The 19723-nt window shown below is 42.1% G+C and overlaps 2 protein-coding genes and 1 long non-coding RNA gene across 3 annotated transcripts; 2 read left to right on the forward strand and 1 right to left on the reverse strand.

Moving 5' to 3' along the window:
* Window positions 1-1396: 1396 nt before the first annotated feature.
* Window positions 1397-2320, reverse strand: LOC116512048 (proto-oncogene Mas-like). Its single transcript, XM_032222323.1, has one exon. It carries the CDS (start codon window positions 2318-2320, stop codon window positions 1397-1399), a length of 924 nt encoding a protein of 307 aa, XP_032078214.1.
* A 5900-nt stretch (window positions 2321-8220) lies between these two features.
* Window positions 8221-11165, forward strand: LOC116512192. Its single transcript, XR_004255844.1, has 2 exons — window positions 8221-8342; window positions 11120-11165. It is a non-coding gene; the product is annotated as an uncharacterized LOC116512192 (long non-coding RNA).
* A 21-nt stretch (window positions 11166-11186) lies between these two features.
* Window positions 11187-14501, forward strand: LOC116512049 (proto-oncogene Mas-like). The gene is made up of 3 exons (XM_032222324.1): window positions 11187-11214; window positions 12179-12230; window positions 13472-14501. Exons 1-3 carry the CDS (start codon window positions 11187-11189, stop codon window positions 14499-14501), a joined length of 1110 nt encoding a protein of 369 aa, XP_032078215.1.
* The last annotated feature ends 5222 nt before the right edge of the window (window positions 14502-19723 follow it).

The following is a 19723-nucleotide window of genomic DNA, read 5'->3' on the forward strand; positions in this document are numbered from 1 at the left end:
CAAATATTTGGAAACCATGCTGGATGTGCAGTTTCTACAAGTGGAGAAGAGACATTCGTATCAAATATCTTGACATTACATAGTTCCATCATATTTCATAACAATAGTAACAATTACTGCTGTATTGTGGAGGAATCACTGGCTGGAGTAGAGGGAGGAATGAAGAGGGAGTGTAGCTTGGAGTCCTTCCACCAGAGGAAATGAAAGAGATCAAAGTCATGAAACTTTTATGTCCCTGTTCCAGTGGAGGGATACACGTTGAAATGTGTAGCATCTTAATCTCATTTATTGCAATTTGGTTCAAAGCCTGATTGGCATTTCAAGTCCTTATTTCCCTCTGGCACCAACTTCACTGTGTAAAGTATTGGTATGGTGGAATCTTACTAGACTTTCCTTCACATCTGTTAAGCTCACCTTATATTGTATTCTGCCTGGCTTCTTTTGAGGCAGATTGAATAGTCATGCCACAACTGTGGTTGTGAATAGGGAGGATGAAGCATATTTGTGACAAATCATGTTGGAAGCTCCTGGCTGAATCTCAATGTAGACCAAACCCAGGGAAGTTCTACCCATAGTTGCTATGTAGATCAGGATACAACTAGTCAATTTATTAGCAATAGCAGTTAGACTTATATACCGCTTCATAGGGCTTTCAGCCCTCTCTAAGCGGTTTACAGAGTCAGCATATTGCCCCCAACAATCTGGGTCCTTGTTTTACTCTCCTCGGAAGGATGGAAGGCTGAGTCAACACTGAGCCGGTGAGATTTGAACTGCTGAACTGCAGATAACAGTCAGCTGAAGTGGCCTGCAGTACTGCACTCTAACCACCGCGCCACCTCGGCTCCTTCTTGTGCCACCTCGGCTCCTCCTTATTAATGGATTGGTCCTATGACTATATTAAAAGTTTCCCTTAGGAGTTCTTGGTGGCTGAACTGGGACACAAAATCACTCTTTTTTTAATCTAACAACTTTGTCAGTGTGTATATGAACATATAAATCAGGGTTTGTCACTCTCATGATAGTGGTGGGATTCAAATAATTTAACAACCAGTTCTCTGCCCTAATGACCAGCTGGGTAGGTGGGGCTTGGTGGTCATGTGATTGGGTGGGCGTGGCCAACTCAACATCACACATGTCGATGGGCACTTCGCCTTAGCTGTTACAGCTGTTAACCGGAGAGGCAGTTTCTGTAAGCAGGGCAATAAAGATGAGGCTAGAAGCAACACCAGAATATTTCCTTCCTGCCTCCCTTACAGGATTAGCCCTGTAAAATGGAAAAAAAAACAAAATGAGATTTCTTCCAACAACCGGTTCTCCAAACTGCTTAGAAGGTTAACAACCGGTTCTCCCGAGTAGGTGCAAGCTGGCTGAATCCCACCACTGTCTCATGAGTACATCATAAATGGATATCAACCTGGATCTTTGGTTGCTTGTCACTCTCTTCTTCTTCTTCTTCCTTGAAGACTCTCTGGAGGCTAATGTTTAGGTTGTACATAGAATGATGTTCCTTCTTTCTCCCCAGCAAAAAATAGATCAGTGGGTTAACGCTACTGTTTAGACAGGCACATAAGTAGCCATACTGAAATAAATTGAAATACTTTTCATTGGAAATCAGGTTGATGAGATAAATGATGGTTGTTGGCAATGAAAAGATGAGGAAGAAAAGCAGGGCCAGCAAGATGGCTTTGAGAAGCTTTCCTCGCCTCTTCATTCGAGATTTAAGGTACCCTTTGAGGAAGAGGGCCAGGCTGGAGACCACCATGAGTGGGACGCAAATGATAGTATATATAAACAGGTGGTAGAAATGGCGCATGTTTCGAGAGCCTTTGACCAAAATCAGAGTGTAATGAATTGCGCAGACTGAAAAAGAGACAATCCACGCAACGGCACAGAGAATGGTGGAGAGGTATGGAGGCTGATGACATCGATGCCAAATTGGGAAGAAGACAGCCAAACACCGGTCAATGCTGATGATTGTCAGAAGAAATTGACCCGTGCAGAAAGTTCCTACTAAACATTCTATGATTTCTAGGTTGGAATTGTCCATAGTTATGTGCCAAATTGCTGAGATAAATAGGAATACGAGAGTCCCGCTGTCCGCCACAACCAAATTGAGGATATAGATGATGAAAGGAGTCCTCTTAATTTGAAAATGCAAAATGCGGATGACAATTCCATTTCCAATAATTCCTAGAATGCAAATTAAAATGATTAAAGAATGGATGACTTTTTTCTGACAGTCAAATTGATAAATGTTGGCCTCTGAGGACATGTCATCCGTGCCATTGGGTGAAATATAATTGACTGTCCAATTTCCCATTTTAGCATCTGTTACTCCAGAAAAGATGGTTATCCTGTTGCTTGTCTTCTTCTATAGAAATGACTCTTGTTTTGTTTTGTTTGTTTGTTTGTTTCTGCTTCTTGCTGAGGGATATTGATGGAGCCAGACAGCTAAAGAACAAGCCACTCACCCTTGTTTTAGTCAACAGCCATCAAACGTCATTTGCATCTATTTCGATTTTTCCAAGAATCAGGGTGGAAGATGTGAGAAATTTCACAGGAACCTTCCTCTACTTGGATTATGCTTTTGAATATTTCCTCATATAAATACTTCTGATTTCTTCTCAAGAAGGCAACAGTGGTGATATCAGAAGATTCTCTTCCATCAGTTTTGAGCCATTCAAGGTCAGCTCATCATCTGACGCATAGAACTTCTTTGAGAGCTAATGAAGAACTTGACTCCCAGAAAGGACTTGGTTCACCTCAGTGCTTTTCCATACAAGCGAAGCAGAAGTGGTTCATGGAGGACAGTTTCCTTCATCACTTTGACAGACAAAAGCAGAAATGTTTGTCCATTTTGTGGGGAGTTTGTTTCCTCTGGTTCTTTGCAAGAACTATGTAACATCAAAAGTGAAAAGAATACAATGTTCATATGATCACTCTGATAGCATACAACATACTTCAACATTACTCCAACTGGAATAACACAAGGGTTATCAATAGATACAAACTAAATGTAATCCGTTCTAATCTTGATTGCAGGAAAAATGATTTCTACAATAGGGTAGTAAATGTGTGGAACACTCTACCATATCCTGTTGGCACATACAGCCAAGCACCCCATAAATATTATGCATAGCACACATTCCATGAAAAAGATTTTCCCTGAAGATTAAAACTCTGGTCCCAATGACCAACCCAGACTGGATCCTGTAACTTTATTTTAGGATATGTATATTTGCCTTCATTCATAAGATAAAATATATCCAAGGAAGATTCTGAGGAATGGAAATGAGGAGCTTAGACTTGGGTCATGGGTGAGAAAGAAGTCCATAAGAGAACAGGACCAGAAAAGGACATCTTCATAGGCTTAAAATACAGGAGGATCTTGACAAAACTTGAACATTGGGAGCTATCTAACAAAATGAAATTTCCTGACAGTTAGTACAATTAATCAGTGGAACAGCTTGCCTCCAGAAGTTGTGAATGCCCCAACACTGGAAGTCTTTAAGAAGATGTTGGATAGCCATTTGTCTGAAACAGCATAGGGTTTCCTACCTAGGCAGGGGGTTGGACTAGAAGACCTCCAAGGTCCCTTCCAACTCTTTTATTCTATTCTATTCACAAACTCTGTGGCAAATTTCAAAGAAAAGGATTTTCTTGACAAATAGCCCCACCTGCCTAGAACAGCAAGAGCAGAATTGTGGGTCACTACACATTAGGACTTGATAAGGGATGTTGGACTCTTGGTGAATAATAGCAATAGCAGTAGACTTATATACCGCTTCATAGGCCTTTCAGGCCTCTCTAAGCGGTTTTACAGAGAGTCAGCATATTTCCCCCAACAATCTGGGTCCTCATTTTACCCACCTCGGAAGGATGGAAGGCTGAGTCAACCCTGAGCCGGTGAGATTTGAACCGCTGACCTGCTGATCTAGCAGTAGCCTGCAGTGCTGCATTTAACCACTGCGCCACCTTGGCTCTTACAAGGTGAAGCCTACGGATTGTCCCTCTGCTTATAATTTAGTGGTAGAAGATGTAAACACTCTAAGACACAATATACTGGATGCATCAGAAATCTCCTCACAATCTCCAAACAGATATGAGAACTTAGTTGGGTCGATTAGTGTTTCTATGGCAGGCAGTTTGGCATGACTATAAGGTGGTTGGTTATGTTGGTTAGGACTTTCAGTGTTCAAGAAGTACACCCTGAAATGGTTTATCTCCCCCACCCAAATATTTATCTGATTTTGTTTCCTTCTGTGGTGTCATTTGTGATGAATACTTTTCTAAGAAATCATGCTCTCAAATAATCACAATCTAGAAAGTTTCTGAGACTCATCCTGAACTGAGAATGAGTTCTTTTCATATAGCAGTTATCATAATGAAAATTCAACCTTACCGTACCTGGTGATAATGTGGAAGAATCCCTGGTGTAAGTCAACAGGTCTCTTTGAGAAGCCAAAGACATCCAGAAAATGAGATGTCTTTGTTTGCAATCATCTAGCCGTGTTGAAAAGCGGAATTTATCCAACAAAGGGAACAGAAAGGAGGAACTTGCTTTACATTTTGCTCTGAACCAGAAAAATAAAAGTGTTTCTACAGGTAAAGCAAGTATTTAAAGTGAATCATAATTTGGAAGGGGGAACAAGGTAGACTGATTTTCAATTTGTTATTTCTTGTTTTCTTCTTCCAAGTTACGATTCAGTTTTTCAACTTCTCCTTTCCACAGAATTTTAGAACTACTTTCTCACTCCTGGTTTATAGCAAAATGTCAAGTAAGTTCCTCTTTTACTCAACGAGGAAATCTGGTCCTTTTGCTAAATAAATTCTGCTACTCTCACACAGCGACATCAAATACAGTCCGAAGTGGATTCATCGAAGCAGTCTAACATCCTTTCTGGACCTCCTTGGATTCTCAAAGGGATTTGTTGATGCTCACCAAGAATTCTTGGTGAGCATCGCCAGGTAGGTCCTTAGCAAAAACAAAGTTCTTCAAGGTATCTATTCTATGAAAATGGCTCTTTGCCAGTTCAGGATGAGTCTCAGAAATGGAGTTCTGCTTGGAGACAGTGTGGGGATCTCTGATGCATCCAGTATAGGGGACCTTAGAGCACTTACATTTTGTACCACTAAATTATAAGCACAGGGTCAATCATTTGCAATGCTTGTCAAAAAAATTGTGACAATGTCCTTTTCTGGTTCTCTTCTAGTGACTTTTCCACTCATCCGTGGCCAGACTCTAAGCTCCTCATTTTATTCTGGAGAACCAGAGAAGATTCTCTGGATATATCATGCCTTGTGCCACCGCACTGCTTGGTTAGATTTTTCAGCTCAGAGAAATATTGCAATCATTGTCTTCTGTCCTATCAAATCATCTTCTCTCTCTCTCTCTTGTTTTAATTTGGGTTTCTGTTCTTTACCTTTTCCCTGCTCTTTCTCCCCTACATTCTGCCCAAGTAAATGACTCATTTATATCATTCCAAAAATAATTGCAAAAATATGTCCTTACTTTTGAGACCTTCTATAGTGATGATTTTAAGGTTGCTTCTATGGTGGTATAGATGTTGTTTCACTGTCTTCTTCACTTTATTTTATTATTTTGTTTTATGTCTTACTTTAGTGCAGGGTGGATTAGTCTAATAAGTTTTAATTAAAGGTTAGCTACCTAGAACCTTGGGAAGACAGGACACACACTGTTCAGGTCACAGAGAGCAGAATTATTTCAATAATTATCTTCTGTCCTATCAAATGTTCTTGTCCCTTTTTGTTTGTTGGAGATTCTTTCACTTACCTTTTGCCTTCTTTTTCTCCTCTGCATTCTGCCTGAGTAATTATTCATATTTCTGCTTCTCCTTCTCCTCCTTCTCCTCTTCATCTTCTTCATCATCATCTTCCTCCTCTTCTTCTTCTTCTGTTTCTCCTCCTCCTCCTTCTTCCTCCCTGATGCTAATAACAGATATGGAAAAAAGAGGAAGAGAATGCTGATATCAACAGTTTTTTTTTCTAACTGATGAACCGTCTAAAGGGAAGTGGTAGCAAAATTGCTACATAGAAGGAAAAAGCCAAGAATAAAAATAGATTAATTAGTCAGACTTTCAATATTTTCTTATCATGTGTTTTCTTTCTGCCATAGGAAACAGCCTCAAGCAGAAGCCTGAAGGGGCTAAGCATTGTGAATGGATATTTTGTAAAGCCAGGCTACTCTATTCACAAAGCAGCAGGTGAAGTTGGCAACATCACATCAGATCCCTGTTAACCCAGTGATCTATTTTCTGGTTGGGAGAAAGAGACGAGCTCAGACCAAGGAGAGATTCAAGGTCGTTTTTCAAAGAGCCATCCAGGAAGATGAAACTCCTGAAAACACAGAGAAATCTACAAACACTGTTTCAACCCCTCTGTAAAAATGTAGTTCTAACTTGTCGCTAATCTTAGCGATCGCTCGACTAAAAGAATTGTTTCTTGCTACAAAAATAAAATCTGAACTTATTTTGTTTCCCTCGAAAAAGTATGTTGCCAGAATTCATCTTGAAGACTGGGAAAAGACGGAGAAAGCAAGAAAGTTCTCTCCACTGCTATAAACTACAGTAATTATCCAGAACCATGTCAAAAATTATGAAAATGACCGTACCATATCTAAAACTGTTTTGCAATTGAGATCCGTGATACAGGGCTATAACAAATTTGTCTCTCTAACTGACAACCTGGGAGGAGCTGCATGCACAGCAGAGGTGGTATTCGGCAGGATCTGAGCTAATTCTGGAGAACCGGTAGTGGGATTTTTGAGTAGTTCGAAAAACTGGTAAATATCACCTTTGACTGGCCCCACCTCCATCTATTCTCTGCCTCCCGAGTGCCAGCTGATTGGAAGGAAATGGAGATTTTACAGTATTCTTCCCCTGCCATGCCCACCAAGCCATTCCCACAGAACCGGCAATAAAAAAGTTTGAATCCCACCACTGATCCACAGCTACTGTAGCCTAGGAGCATCTTTGCATAGCTTAAGGCAGTGTATCCATTGCATGTATTCTTGGACCATGAGGCCCTGCTCATGGTCACTCATGAACTCCAGGCTGGACTACAACAATGCACATTACACGAGACTGCCCTTGAAGAGTACTTGGAAGTTTCAACTGGTCCAAGAGCCAATATGCAGCCATTTTGAACTTTTCAGCCATTGTCATATTCCGAATGGCCTTCCATGCTGCTTCTGAGAAAAATGTTCACATGCAAAGCTAAAGTGGAAGATTGGGCTGTAAAAGCTATCCTGTGGCTCTGCCATTTAAGGGGCTGCAGCTGTGGTGCTGCAGGAAACACAGGCAATTGATAGATGGCAGATGTGACTCATGCAACTTTATTTTTCCTGCCTTCCTGAGATAGAAGAGATATCAAAAATGCTGACTGTACTGATCAGAAATGCCTGCTAGATGCGGTTGCTTTGATAATCTCTAAAATCCCATGAAGCTTTTTCTGCAAGCATGGGCATAAAAATGCTGGAAAGTTTGTCCCTGGTCCTTTGATTTGGGAATCATCAAGTGACCTATTCTGGAAAGAATAAAATGGATTTCATCTCCACCTTTGGTGTTATTTATTTAAGTATAGCCTGCGAGGCAACAAACCTTCTGCTTTGAGGGAACACCAACCAAAGTAGGTGAATTCTCTATAGTTACCTTAGGGGAGTTCTCAAAGAGTGCTAAGCCAGAGTTGATAGCGTTAAACTCAGTTTTCTGGCTTCACAGAATGTGCTGATCTAATAAGGATGGCTTGTTTACAAACCACAGTCACACTTTGGCTTAGCATAATATATGAACTCGGAAAACAGGGATCGCCAAGCCACAAGAAACTTGTTCAGATTATAGTCTTTAAGCAGAGCAATCAATTTCATCAATATCTTACTTTCAAACTCTATTACTTCCACTGTGGGGTATGAACTCTTCCTTCCATTGTTGCACATATAAACAACCTGGCAAAAATCTAGTAAAAAGATTTTTAAATGCTACTCTTCATTTATTGGACCATAAATCTTTGTGGGAAACCAAATCTCAATCCCTGACCTTAAAACTCTTATCGCCTTGTGATATGTTGGTATCTTCAAGCACTTCCTTTGAACTTGTGTGCGATTCCACTTTAAAATTGAAAAAGCCAGACATGCATATGACGTAAGGTCTTGTTTTTTATTTCTGAGAAAGTTTGCAGCTTGGTCCAGCTCAATTCTTCTTCCTCTGAAGCAGGAACTAACTGCATCGAGTGGAGGCCAACGGGAGCCATTGAAGAAGAGCTCATATCCTTAGATTCTGAAAGAGACCTTGCTGGCTCTGTTGGGAGATTCTTAGCATCATCAGGTAAGCTTAGGGTTTTTGTAACTGTTACTTTCGAAGTTCTCCTTTTTGAGGTCAGGGTAGGACCTGGGGACCATCAGGATGGGATCACCTAATGCTGAAGGATCCTCTGACCAATAACAGAACTCAGTTCAGCAACAATTGTTTTTCCAGCATTCTCCAATAAATAGGAGCCCCCCAGGGCTGTGTGCTCTCTCCTCTCCTCTTCTCTCTATACACCAATGACTGCATCTCAAAAGACCCCTCTGTTAAAATACTGAAGTTTGCAGATGATACAACAGTGATTGGTCTCGTTCGAGACAACGATGAATCTGCATTCAGATGAGAAGTTGAACAACTATCGTGTTTCCCCAAAAGTAAGACAGGGTCTTATTTTATTTTGGCCCATGAAATATGGCCTTGGTCTTATTATTGAGGGGGGGGGGTCCTTATTATTTTGGGGATGCAGGAGGCAGCAAGCATGGAACTGCATGTCCTGTCGCCCCCATCGCCTCCCCTCCCTGTTCTTTGCGCCGGCTGAGCGGCTGGCTGGCACTGCTCTGACGTGTCCTGTTACTGCCCTGCATCAGGTTGGGCTTTCTTTCCAAGGGGGACAATCTGGGGCGTGGGAGATTTAGGAAGCCTGGGTTGGCGTGGGGCAGTTTCTCCAGTGAAGCGTCTGATTCATCCCCAGGGGTGAGTGTTTTGCCTCCTCTCTGCCCCAGCTTGGAAGCTGCAGAGGAAGCCTGCCGTGCCTGGCGAGAGGGGGAAGAGAAGACAAGAGCTGGCCCTTTGGAACAATCTACCCCCTGAGATCCGGACCCTCCCCACTCTCTTGGCCTTCCATAAGTCTGTTAAGACCTGGCTGTTCCAGCAGGCCTGGGGCTGTTGATCTAGATTGATCTTCAGCCCCATTAAGATGGAGTGTATGTTATGCCTTCCTTTAACTCATCTTTGTTCTGTACTTTAAACTTTTTTAAATGCTTTTTATCTGTTTTTATGTAAGCCGCCTGGAGTCCTTCGGGATTGGGCGGCATACAAATCTATTAAAATTGGAAAAAATTGGAAAGAGAAGCCATGTCTCACTCCACACCTATCACTTCTCCCCCACCCCACCTGCCACCCCTCTCGCTAAAGAGATAGTGGGGAAGGGAAGCAGCCTGGATTCTGTTAGCATTGGGGTGGGGTCGGAGGAGTTGGGCTGCGAGACAGGCATCCTACCCAAGACTTGCAGCTCCGTCGTGTTTCTCACTGTTTTGTCCAGGGAAGCACCCTGCAAAAAAAAAATCTTGCGAGTTCAACTTCCCTGGACAAAACAGTGAGGAACACGACGGAGCTGCAAGTCTCAAGTAGGACGCATGTCAATGAACTTCGCTCTATCTGTGTCTCTGCAGGCATCAGTGTCAGCAGCATCTCCTCCCAGGGTTCATTCTTCCTTCTCTCTGGCTGAGTCTCAAATATTTCAAGCAAAACACTGCCAAGAGAGGGACGTATCTCTTCTCCCTCCCTTGCCAAACTTTATGTGTAGGTGTAACGTTTCATAAAGCTCCTTAATCCGTGGCTGCTGGCTCCCTCGCTTTGTGTTTTTTATACACATATCCACATACCCACCCTTCCTGGGAATACCATTTCCCACTCCCAAGATTCTGTTTACAAGCAAAGAAGAGCGCTGGGGCCGCACTGGACATTCCCCCCTACCCTGACTCCTGTCAACTTTGTTCCTGAAAGCCTGCGGGCCACTTCTCTGCTTGAGCTCAGCCGAAGGGGGGCTGAGAGCAAGGGCGAGATTAAGCTGATTGCTTCCCCTTTGCCTCTTCTCCCAAAAGCAGTCTCGGGCACAGCAACTTTCGCAGCAGGAGACTCAAGCCGGCCTTTCAAAGGGTAATGTAGCAGCAGCTATCCCCAATTTTTTTACCCTCATTTTGTCCCGATCCACGCTACAGTACCCTTTGGAAGGCCAGTGCAAGGCTCGTGGGGTGCATCACTTGGCCTCCTGCTGCTTTTGTGGCCGTAATCGATGGCAAAAGCAGCCACACTTTCTGGAGGCCACAGACTGAGCAGCACCCACAAATCTGCTGTTTTTTGAATGGCAGCCAGATCGGCTCATATTAAAGAGCCGAGAAGCGCTGAGGTGACCGGGGAAGGGAAGGGCTTCCTCCTGCACATCTCATGGCACCCTTTCACTAGGGCTTATTTTTGGGGGGAGGGCATATATTTACACCCACCTCAAAAACCAGGCAAAAACCAGCCCTGGGCTTATTAGCAGGACATGTCCTATTTTCGGGGAAACACGGAAGCCTTGTGGTGCAAAGAGAACAATCTTGAACTAAATAGACTCAAAATGATAGAAATGGTGTTAGATTTTGGCAGAAACCCTCCTATCCTATCACCTGTTATAATACTAGACAATAAAGTATCAACAGTAGAGACTGTTTCTACGTTCTATCATATCTCAAGACTGAAAATGGTCACCTAACATCAAAAAAGTCATCAAAAAAGCTCAACAAAGAATGTTCTTTCTGTGCCAACTCAGAACGTTCAAACTGCCCAAAGAGCTGCTGATTCTCTTCTACACAGGAATCATTGAGTCTGTCATCTGCACCTCTATAACTGTCTGGTTTGGCTCTGAAACCCAACAAGACAGAGACAGACTTCAGTGGATAATTAGACCTGCAGAATAAACAATTGCTAACAACCTGCCTTCCATTGAATTGAATTTCCCAAGAACACACCATTTTGACAATCAGAAGTATGCACAAGTTTAGTTTCTTTTATTAATTATATTTTCACTTAAATTGCAGTGTCCCAGGTTGTCCAACTAACCAATGAATTGAACCTTTCTTAGCACCAAACAACACATTTTGCACAATGGAGCAAGAATTTAATAACTCAGAAGGTATGAAAAGCATGAAAACTATATTATATACAATGTCTTTGCCTTTGTGAATACAACTGATAATGAAAACCTCAAGGGATTAATAGTGCTTTGTGAGTTTATTCCAAAAGTATAACTCTGTTACCAAATCATAAGATCCATCAACCCCTGAGGGTAGGAGTTGTGTTGGCATATTGAAGACATTCACAAAGGGTGCATTCCAGTGGTGGGATTCTGGTTCTGTGGACATGGCTTTGTGGGCATGACAGGGGAAGGATCCTGCAAAATCCCCATTCCCTCCCCACCCCACTAACCTGCTTTCCAGCTCTATTCTCCTGTTCAGGGCAACAAAAGAAGATCAGCTGGGAGGCAGCAGGGGCGGGGCCAGCCTATTTGCTGGTTCTATGAACTACTCAAAATTTCTACTACCGGTTCTCCAGAACCTGACAGAACAGGCTGAATACCACCTCTGCTCCATTCACAAAGTGTTTCCCGAGGGAATTTTTCATAACATAGCTTTCATGGGTAATGTAAGAATGTGAACACACTGATACCTGCCATTTCCTCTAGTATCATCCAGAATTGTCCTTCGGAGGACATGAGAGATGAAGTCAATCTCCATGTACTTTAAGAGAACTTTAAGGAAAAAATGTGATTGGAGGCCCAGATGCATTTCTGAAAATGAAGCAAAAACGAGATTGGGGGAAATGGTTTCTTCTTCAAAATGAGCATCTTTGAGTTGATTATCAGGTTAAATATTCTTGGACAGCTTAGACAGAGCCACAAGGACTGAGTATTGGCTAATGACTATCTGAGCAACCACCGGGGGGGGGGGGAGGATCCATTGAGGATTATTTGATTTATGCATAGAGAGATTCCCATTCAGAAAGACACAATTCTGTGTGGAGGAACTTTCTAAAACATATTAGCATTTTTTTCTCCCTTGCGGCATCACAATCTTTATTTACTTTAATTTCTTCCTTAGATGATGCTGATGGACCTTGGATTGGACACTGGTGGCCTGAATACTCTCTTGGGTAAGAATATTACAATATAAAATATTTTCTTTGCAGGAATGGAGGTAATTTTCCAATTGTTTCATAACACTCTAAAGGGAAAATTGCTTCTCTGCCCATTGCAGCTGCTGGTAAGGAAACCTCTTGTGGATGAAGCTGCCCAACTCAGCTTGCTCTTAATCCACATTGGGGGGGGGAGGATGTCTAGATACTTCAGAGTCCTAAGAAAGCCAATGATGATTTTTGTGTTCAATGCAGGGCAGTGGTGAAATTCAAATTTTTTTACTACTGGTTCTGTGGGCATGTCTTGGTGGGCGTGGCAGGTGAAGGATACTGCAAAATCTCCATTCTCTCCCCACTCCAAGGGAAGGATATTGCAAAATCTCCATTCTCTCCCCACTCCGGGGGAAGGATATTGCAAAAGCTCCATTCCCACCCCTCTCTGGGACCAGCCAGAGGTGGTATTTGCCGGTTTTCAAAACTAGTCAAACTTTCCACAACTGGTTCTCCAGAACCTGTCAGAACCTGCTGAATTTCACTCCTGTTTTGTCTCCAAGTTAATGTCTAGGTAATTAAAATTCACCACTACTCCTGTGGTATGTTCTTTACACACATTTCTTAACTTTTGGCAAAGCTTTTGGCAATAGTTCATCTATTTCTTCTGCTTGGTTAGATGGCCTATAGCAGTGATGGCAAACCTTTTCAGCACCGAGTGCCAAAAAGGAAGCACGTGTGCTCATCCGGGCCACAATCTGGAAGAGGAGCTGCTGAAGGCGCATGCACATGCCCAAAAATGAACTTCCAGTTTCTGGCATATGCATGCATGCCGGCCATCTAGTGTTTCAGTTTCTGGAGTGCATGAGCACCTGACTATCAACTGTCCAGAATGCATACTTCTGCAGGAAAATGGAAGTCCGGCTCTTTCAGTTTCCAGCACTGCCATACACACAAAAGCCAGCTGATCATTCTGCATGCATGCACCCCAGAAACCCAGAAGAGGAACAGGGAACATGTGCCAGGTGACATGGCTCCATGTGCAACTTTGGGCACGCCTACCATAGGTTCATCATCATGGGCCTATAGTATACAACTATGGGAAGTTATTCTTTTTTCCTTTTATATTGACTCATATGGATACTCCCAAGACTGAAAAAAAATATTGATGTAAGGTTTTTAAAAAACTGTGTGTGTGTGTATGTGTGCATGCACGTATATACATTTCTGTTAGAAGGACTGATTCTCCTTTGGTATCTTTTCATTAGCAGGATACCTGAGCCTGAAATCAGTTGGAATATTCCTAAACCTGATACGAGTGACCCTGAACTTGTCAGCACTTCTTTCAATACAACAGAAATTGTGGAAATTGTTTCCAATACTGCCAGAATACCAGAAATTTATCCTTACCCATATGAGCAACTGCCCAACAATTTAACACGAAACCTTTCTAATGGTGTCATTGTCATTATCTGCATATTAGGCCTGGTGGGAAATGGAAGAACAATTTACCTCCTAGCCCATCGCATTAAGAGGAATCCTTTCACCACTTTCATCCTGAATCTCTCCATTGCTGATTTTGGGGTCGCTGTATCCCTCATTATTTCAGCAATCTTTGTGGCGGTGTTATCTCTGGTTCAACGATCATACATTATCAGAACCTTTTTCTTCTTATTTTTTGAGTTCTTTTTCTTCACCTATTCTGCCAGCCAGTTTTTGCTGACGGCCATCAGCCTGGACAGGTGTGTGGCTGTCCTTTTCCCTCTCTGGCATCGCTGCCATCGTCCACCACATCTGTCTCCCCTTGTTTGTGGCCTCATCTGGATCCTCTCCTTCCTGCTCTCTGCAGTGCACTTCATTCTGGATCTGACCGAAAGCTTTGGAAGGTCACGTTTTCTTTATCAGATGATTGTGAATGGTTTACTTTGTACACCACTCATGGTTGTATCTACTGTGACCCTCTCGATTCATGTGAGGTCTAAATCGCAACGCAATCAAAGGAAACTTCTCACTACCATCTTGCTGGCTCTCCTTTTCTTCCTCCTACTTTCCTTCCCAATGAATGTCTTTTATGTCATTGAATATTTTGGTTCCTATAATCCCATCCTCATGACTGTTGGGATAGGTTGTACGGCTCTCAGCAGCAGTATCAACCCACTCCTTTATTTCTTAATGGGAAGGACGAAGACGGGAAAGGATAAGCCCAGAGCATCATTGAAGGTGGCTCTGCAAAGAGTCTTCAAGGAAGAGCAGGACAGTCCAGAAGACCCAAACACTATGGAGGAAGACCAGTTGTGAAGACTCACAACACGGTTTATTCATTTTCTAAACCTTAAATAATATCTGGATCCATTGAGAACAAACAAAATTGATGCAATCTGCAAAACAAAATAGTTAATAAAAAGCCAATGTAAACAGAAAAATACTGCTATATATAGCAATAGCAATAGCAGTTAGACTTATATACCGCTTCATAGGGCTTTCAGCCCTCTCTAAGCGGTTTACAGAGTCAGCATATTGCCCCCAACAATCTGGGTCCTCATTTTACCCACCTCGAAAGGATGGAAGGCTGAGTCAACCCTGATATAGAGTTTTGAAAGTGTAATATGAAAAATAAAATAATAACGATAGGCCAATACCTACATATAATATATGGCACAGAGGAACAACAGAGTCCAGTTCAGATGTATATATATATACATCCCAAAAATAGAATCCTGCAAGTTTACAAATAAATGCTATAAGGAACAAAGCTGTTACAGAATCTACCACAGTAGTCCTGCTATAAGTATTTTGAAAGCTCCCCCCTCCCCATAGAGGAGCAACAGAAACACACTATAAAGTGGTTGTCGGGGGTCTCTCACAATGCTTTGAGCTCTAAGCACATAGTGCTCATATGCAGTATCCTGAATAACATGAAGTGAGCTTCCTATAATCTGCTTGGCAGTCCTCCCCGCTCTCAGTTGTTGTCTGGGCTCCAACATGGATCAATGTGTACTCCATGGAGGTTCTACCTATGAAGATCATCTCCCTGTTTCTCTTGAGCTGTAGCTAGATAATTTATTAATGGACACAAAATAAACAAAAAATAAAAATAGTAGAAGCCAGAATGGAACAAACGGGAAAAAGATTAACTAAAATAGAAAGTAGAATGATGGCAGTAAATAAAGAATTGGAAAACGCCATAATAAATTTAGAGATGGACAAAAAAACATTTTATCTTCAATTCCAAAATATAGTTGAAAGTAAGGAGGAAGAACTTCCAAAATTAATGGCAGAACTCTTGGCTGAACCCCTGGAAAAAAAAACAATCCAGAAGTGGAAAATGAATTAGACAAAGTATATAGGATTCACACGAATTATGCATGCAGATACAAACTCCTGATGGAAAGCTGCAAGAGTGTAACTGTGATTTTAATGTTGGAAAAATGTTGAATAAAAATTTATTTTAAAAAATTATTAATGGATTGCTCCATTAATAAATGGAGGTAAACTGATGAATTGGTCTCACTATCTGGATATTTCTCCTTAGTTCTAGGTTGCTTCTCTCCTTGATTAGTTTCCACCCATTACTTCTTGTCCTGCCCTCTCGTGCTTTGGAGAATAACTTGACTCCTTCATCTTTGTGGCATCCCGTCAAAGGCAAAGATTGGCACGGGATTAAGTAAAACCTTGATGTCCAAAGACTAAACAAACCTTTATTGCAAAGCAAAATAAACCTTGCAATCCTCATTCTTGGCTTTCATTTATTTTTCTCCCCCTAGAGGGAGCATTGCAAGTTTGACTTCCTTTTTTAAAACATAATTAGAAGAACCAAGGCATGTGGTTCAATAAAGGAGAATATGAGTAGCTCAGGGTTGAAATGGGTGGGTCCCTTGGGGGTCTCTGAGCTGGGTTGCTTTCCTTGCAGACATTTCATTATTAGGATAGGATAGCATAGCATATAAAATGGAATGCAGAGTAGAGTAGAGTAGAGTAGAACATGGAATGGAATGCAGAATAGAATAGAACAGAATAGAACAGAATATGGAATGGAATGCAGATAGAATAGAATAGAACAGAATATGGAATGGAATGGAATGCAAATAGAATAGAACAGAATAGAACAGAATATGGAATGGAATGCAGATAGAATAGAATAGAACAGAATATGGAATGGAATGGAATGCAGATAGAATAGAATAGAACAGAATATGGAATGGAATGCAGATAAGAATAGAACAGAATATGGAATAGAATGGAATGCAGAATAGAATAGAACAGAATAGAACAGAATATGGAATGGAATGGAATGCAGAATAGAACAGAATAGAACAGAATATGGAATGGAATGCAGATAAGAATAGAATAGAACAGAATATGGAATGGAATGGAATGCAGAATAGAACAGAATAGAACAGAATATGGAATGGAATGGAATGCAGATAGAACAGAATAGAACAGAATATGGAATGGAATGCAGATAAGAATAGAATAGAACAGAATATGGAATGGAATGGAATGCAGAATAGAATAGAACAGAATAGAACAGAATATGGAATGGAATGGAATGCAGAATAGAACAGAATAGAACAGAATATGGAATGGAATGCAGATAAGAATAGAATAGAACAGAATATGGAATGGAATGGAATGCAGAATAGAACAGAATAGAACAGAATATGGAATGGAATGCAGATAGAATAGAATAGAACAGAATATGGAATGGAATGGAATGCAAATAGAATAGAACAGAATAGAACAGAATATGGAATGGAATGCAGATAGAATAGAATAGAACAGAATATGGAATGGAATGGAATGCAGATAGAATAGAATAGAACAGAATATGGAATGGAATGCAGATAAGAATAGAACAGAATATGGAATAGAATGGAATGCAGAATAGAATAGAACAGAATAGAACAGAATATGGAATGGAATGGAATGCAGAATAGAACAGAATAGAACAGAATATGGAATGGAATGCAGATAAGAATAGAATAGAACAGAATATGGAATGGAATGGAATGCAGAATAGAACAGAATAGAACAGAATATGGAATGGAATGGAATGCAGATAGAACAGAATAGAACAGAATATGGAATGGAATGCAGATAAGAATAGAATAGAACAGAATATGGAATGGAATGGAATGCAGAATAGAATAGAACAGAATAGAACAGAATATGGAATGGAATGGAATGCAGAATAGAACAGAATAGAACAGAATATGGAATGGAATGCAGATAAGAATAGAATAGAACAGAATATGGAATGGAATGGAATGCAGAATAGAACAGAATAGAACAGAATATGGAATGGAATGCAGATAGAATAGAATAGAACAGAATATGGAATGGAATGGAATGCAAATAGAATAGAACAGAATAGAACAGAATATGGAATGGAATGCAGATAAGAATAGAATAGAACAGAATATGGAATGGAATGGAATGCAGAATAGAACAGAATAGAACAGAATATGGAATGGAATGCAGATAAGAATAGAATAGAACAGAATATGGAATGGAATGGAATGCAGAATAGAACAGAATAGAACAGAATATGGAATGGAATGCAGATAGAATAGAATAGAACAGAATATGGAATGGAATGGAATGCAAATAGAATAGAACAGAATAGAACAGAATATGGAATGGAATGCAGATAGAATAGAATAGAACAGAATATGGAATGGAATGGAATGCAGATAGAATAGAATAGAACAGAATATGGAATGGAATGCAGATAGGAATAGAACAGAATATGGAATAGAATGGAATGCAGAATAGAATAGAACAGAATAGAACAGAATATGGAATGGAATGGAATGCAGAATAGAACAGAATAGAATAGAACAGAATATGGAATGGAATGGAATGCAGAATAGAATAGAACAGAATAGAACAGAATATGGAATGGAATGGAATGCAGAATAGAACAGAATAGAACAGAATATGGAATGGAATGCAGATAAGAACAGAATAGAACAGAATATGGAATGGAATGGAATGCAGAATAGAATAGAATAGAACAGAACAGAATATGAAATGGAATGCAGAAGAGAAGAGAATAACTTTATTGTCACTTTGAATGTCTACGAATCAGCATACATTAAAGTGAAATTTCATTGCATACACCTCTCAAAGGGTCACCACCTCCAGTATACACTACATAAACAGGACAAAATAAATAAATACAAAATGATGCATATGCCCGCATACATTACATGACACAGAGAAGATCTAGGTGACGTCATCAGTGCTGGGGCGGGGGAATGGGGTTTGCTCTCAGTTTACATTCTGGGCAAGGAACTAGGGTACAAACTGAGAGCCAACCCCATCCTCACTGGCACTGATGACGTTACCTAGTCTGAGTAAGGAAACGCCTGCAATAAAAGTTGTCCTGCTCAGACAACACCGAGAGCCGCACGTGGTTCAGTGACACAACCACACTCCTTGCTTTGCGCCATCGCCGAGAAGCCTCGACGGCCTCCATCCCAGCCCACGGCAGCTTCCAGCCTTTAAAACCTCCAGTCCTTTCAACCTCGCCTGCAGCAGAGCTCGGTCTCTGCGGAACCCGACCGGGAAGTCCAACCCTGGGCGGCATTCTCACGAGACCCTGGCCCAGAACGCCCCCTCCCTTCGCCCGGGTCCTCCCGACGCAGCGGACCTCCAGCCAACTCCGCGGCCAAGACTGAGGATCGCAACGGGCAGAGGGGAGGGAGAAGGGGGCTAGTCCGTGACGCCCCGTGTCGTGGGAACGCAGGAGCCGGGATTCCGCGGCAGGCAAAGCGCTTCCCCTTTTGCAGACCGTCCGGGCGGAGTCAAAGCTGCCTTTCCAGGGTTCAGGAGCGGAAGCCTGGCGGGCAGGAGAAGGGCTGGGTCTCCCCAGGCGTGCAAAGGACGCGGTGGTGGAAGCTGACTATTGCTTGGAGGCAAAGGGAGGCCGGGCTTCCTGCGCTGCCTTATAAACCAGCTCCGGTCCTTCTTGCGCCACTTGGGCGAGGAAGCCTCCTCGGCTGCAGCTGGGCCGCCGTCGCGGGGGAAATCCGGACGGCCGCCTTGGAAAGATGCTTTGGAAGCGGCGCTTTCCGGCTGGCAATGAACGGAGCACCTTCCCGGAGGGGCTTTGGAAGACGCCCTTCTGGACGAGAGGTTTGGAGGGTCTCTGGCTCCGGAGCGCCCCGCCTTCAGGATCGCCAGGCAGCTGCGCTAACGAGACGGAGGCCAGATGTTCAAGGTGGAGAAACTCTGGATTCTGAAGAGCAACGACCGTCATCCACCACCGTTTCCGTATCTGGGACGGTTCTTGTGCGGGGGAAGGAACAGAACGGCCTCGTCAAAGCCTGGCTGAGTTTTCCCACCGCAGAGGACGGACGCCGGTCGCCCCAACGGAGGTTTTAAAAGGGGACATTTACGTTCCTGTTCTTTTTTCTTTCTTTCCCCTTGGGCGCTTTTTTTTCTTCTAGAAAGAACTTTTCCCTGTTAATGGAGTTTCCTCCCCAGAAAGTCTCCCCTTCGCCTCTTGGCGCAGT

Source organism: Thamnophis elegans, chromosome 8, assembly GCF_009769535.1.
Source record: "Thamnophis elegans isolate rThaEle1 chromosome 8, rThaEle1.pri, whole genome shotgun sequence".
Classification (NCBI taxonomy): domain Eukaryota; kingdom Metazoa; phylum Chordata; class Lepidosauria; order Squamata; family Colubridae; genus Thamnophis; species Thamnophis elegans.

Bases quoted from the DNA above. Each gene is read 5' to 3' on its own strand.
- LOC116512048 (XM_032222323.1), bottom strand. From the start codon at position 2,320: ATGGGAAATTGGACAGTCAATTATATTTCACCCAATGGCACGGATGAC.
- LOC116512049 (XM_032222324.1), top strand. From the start codon at position 11,187: ATGGAGCAAGAATTTAATAACTCAGAAG. The intron at 11,215-12,178 runs GTATGAAAAGCA...TTTCTTCCTTAG, and splicing joins AGAATTTAATAACTCAGAAG to ATGATGCTGATGGACCTTGG. The intron at 12,231-13,471 runs GTAAGAATATTA...TCTTTTCATTAG, and splicing joins TGGCCTGAATACTCTCTTGG to CAGGATACCTGAGCCTGAAA.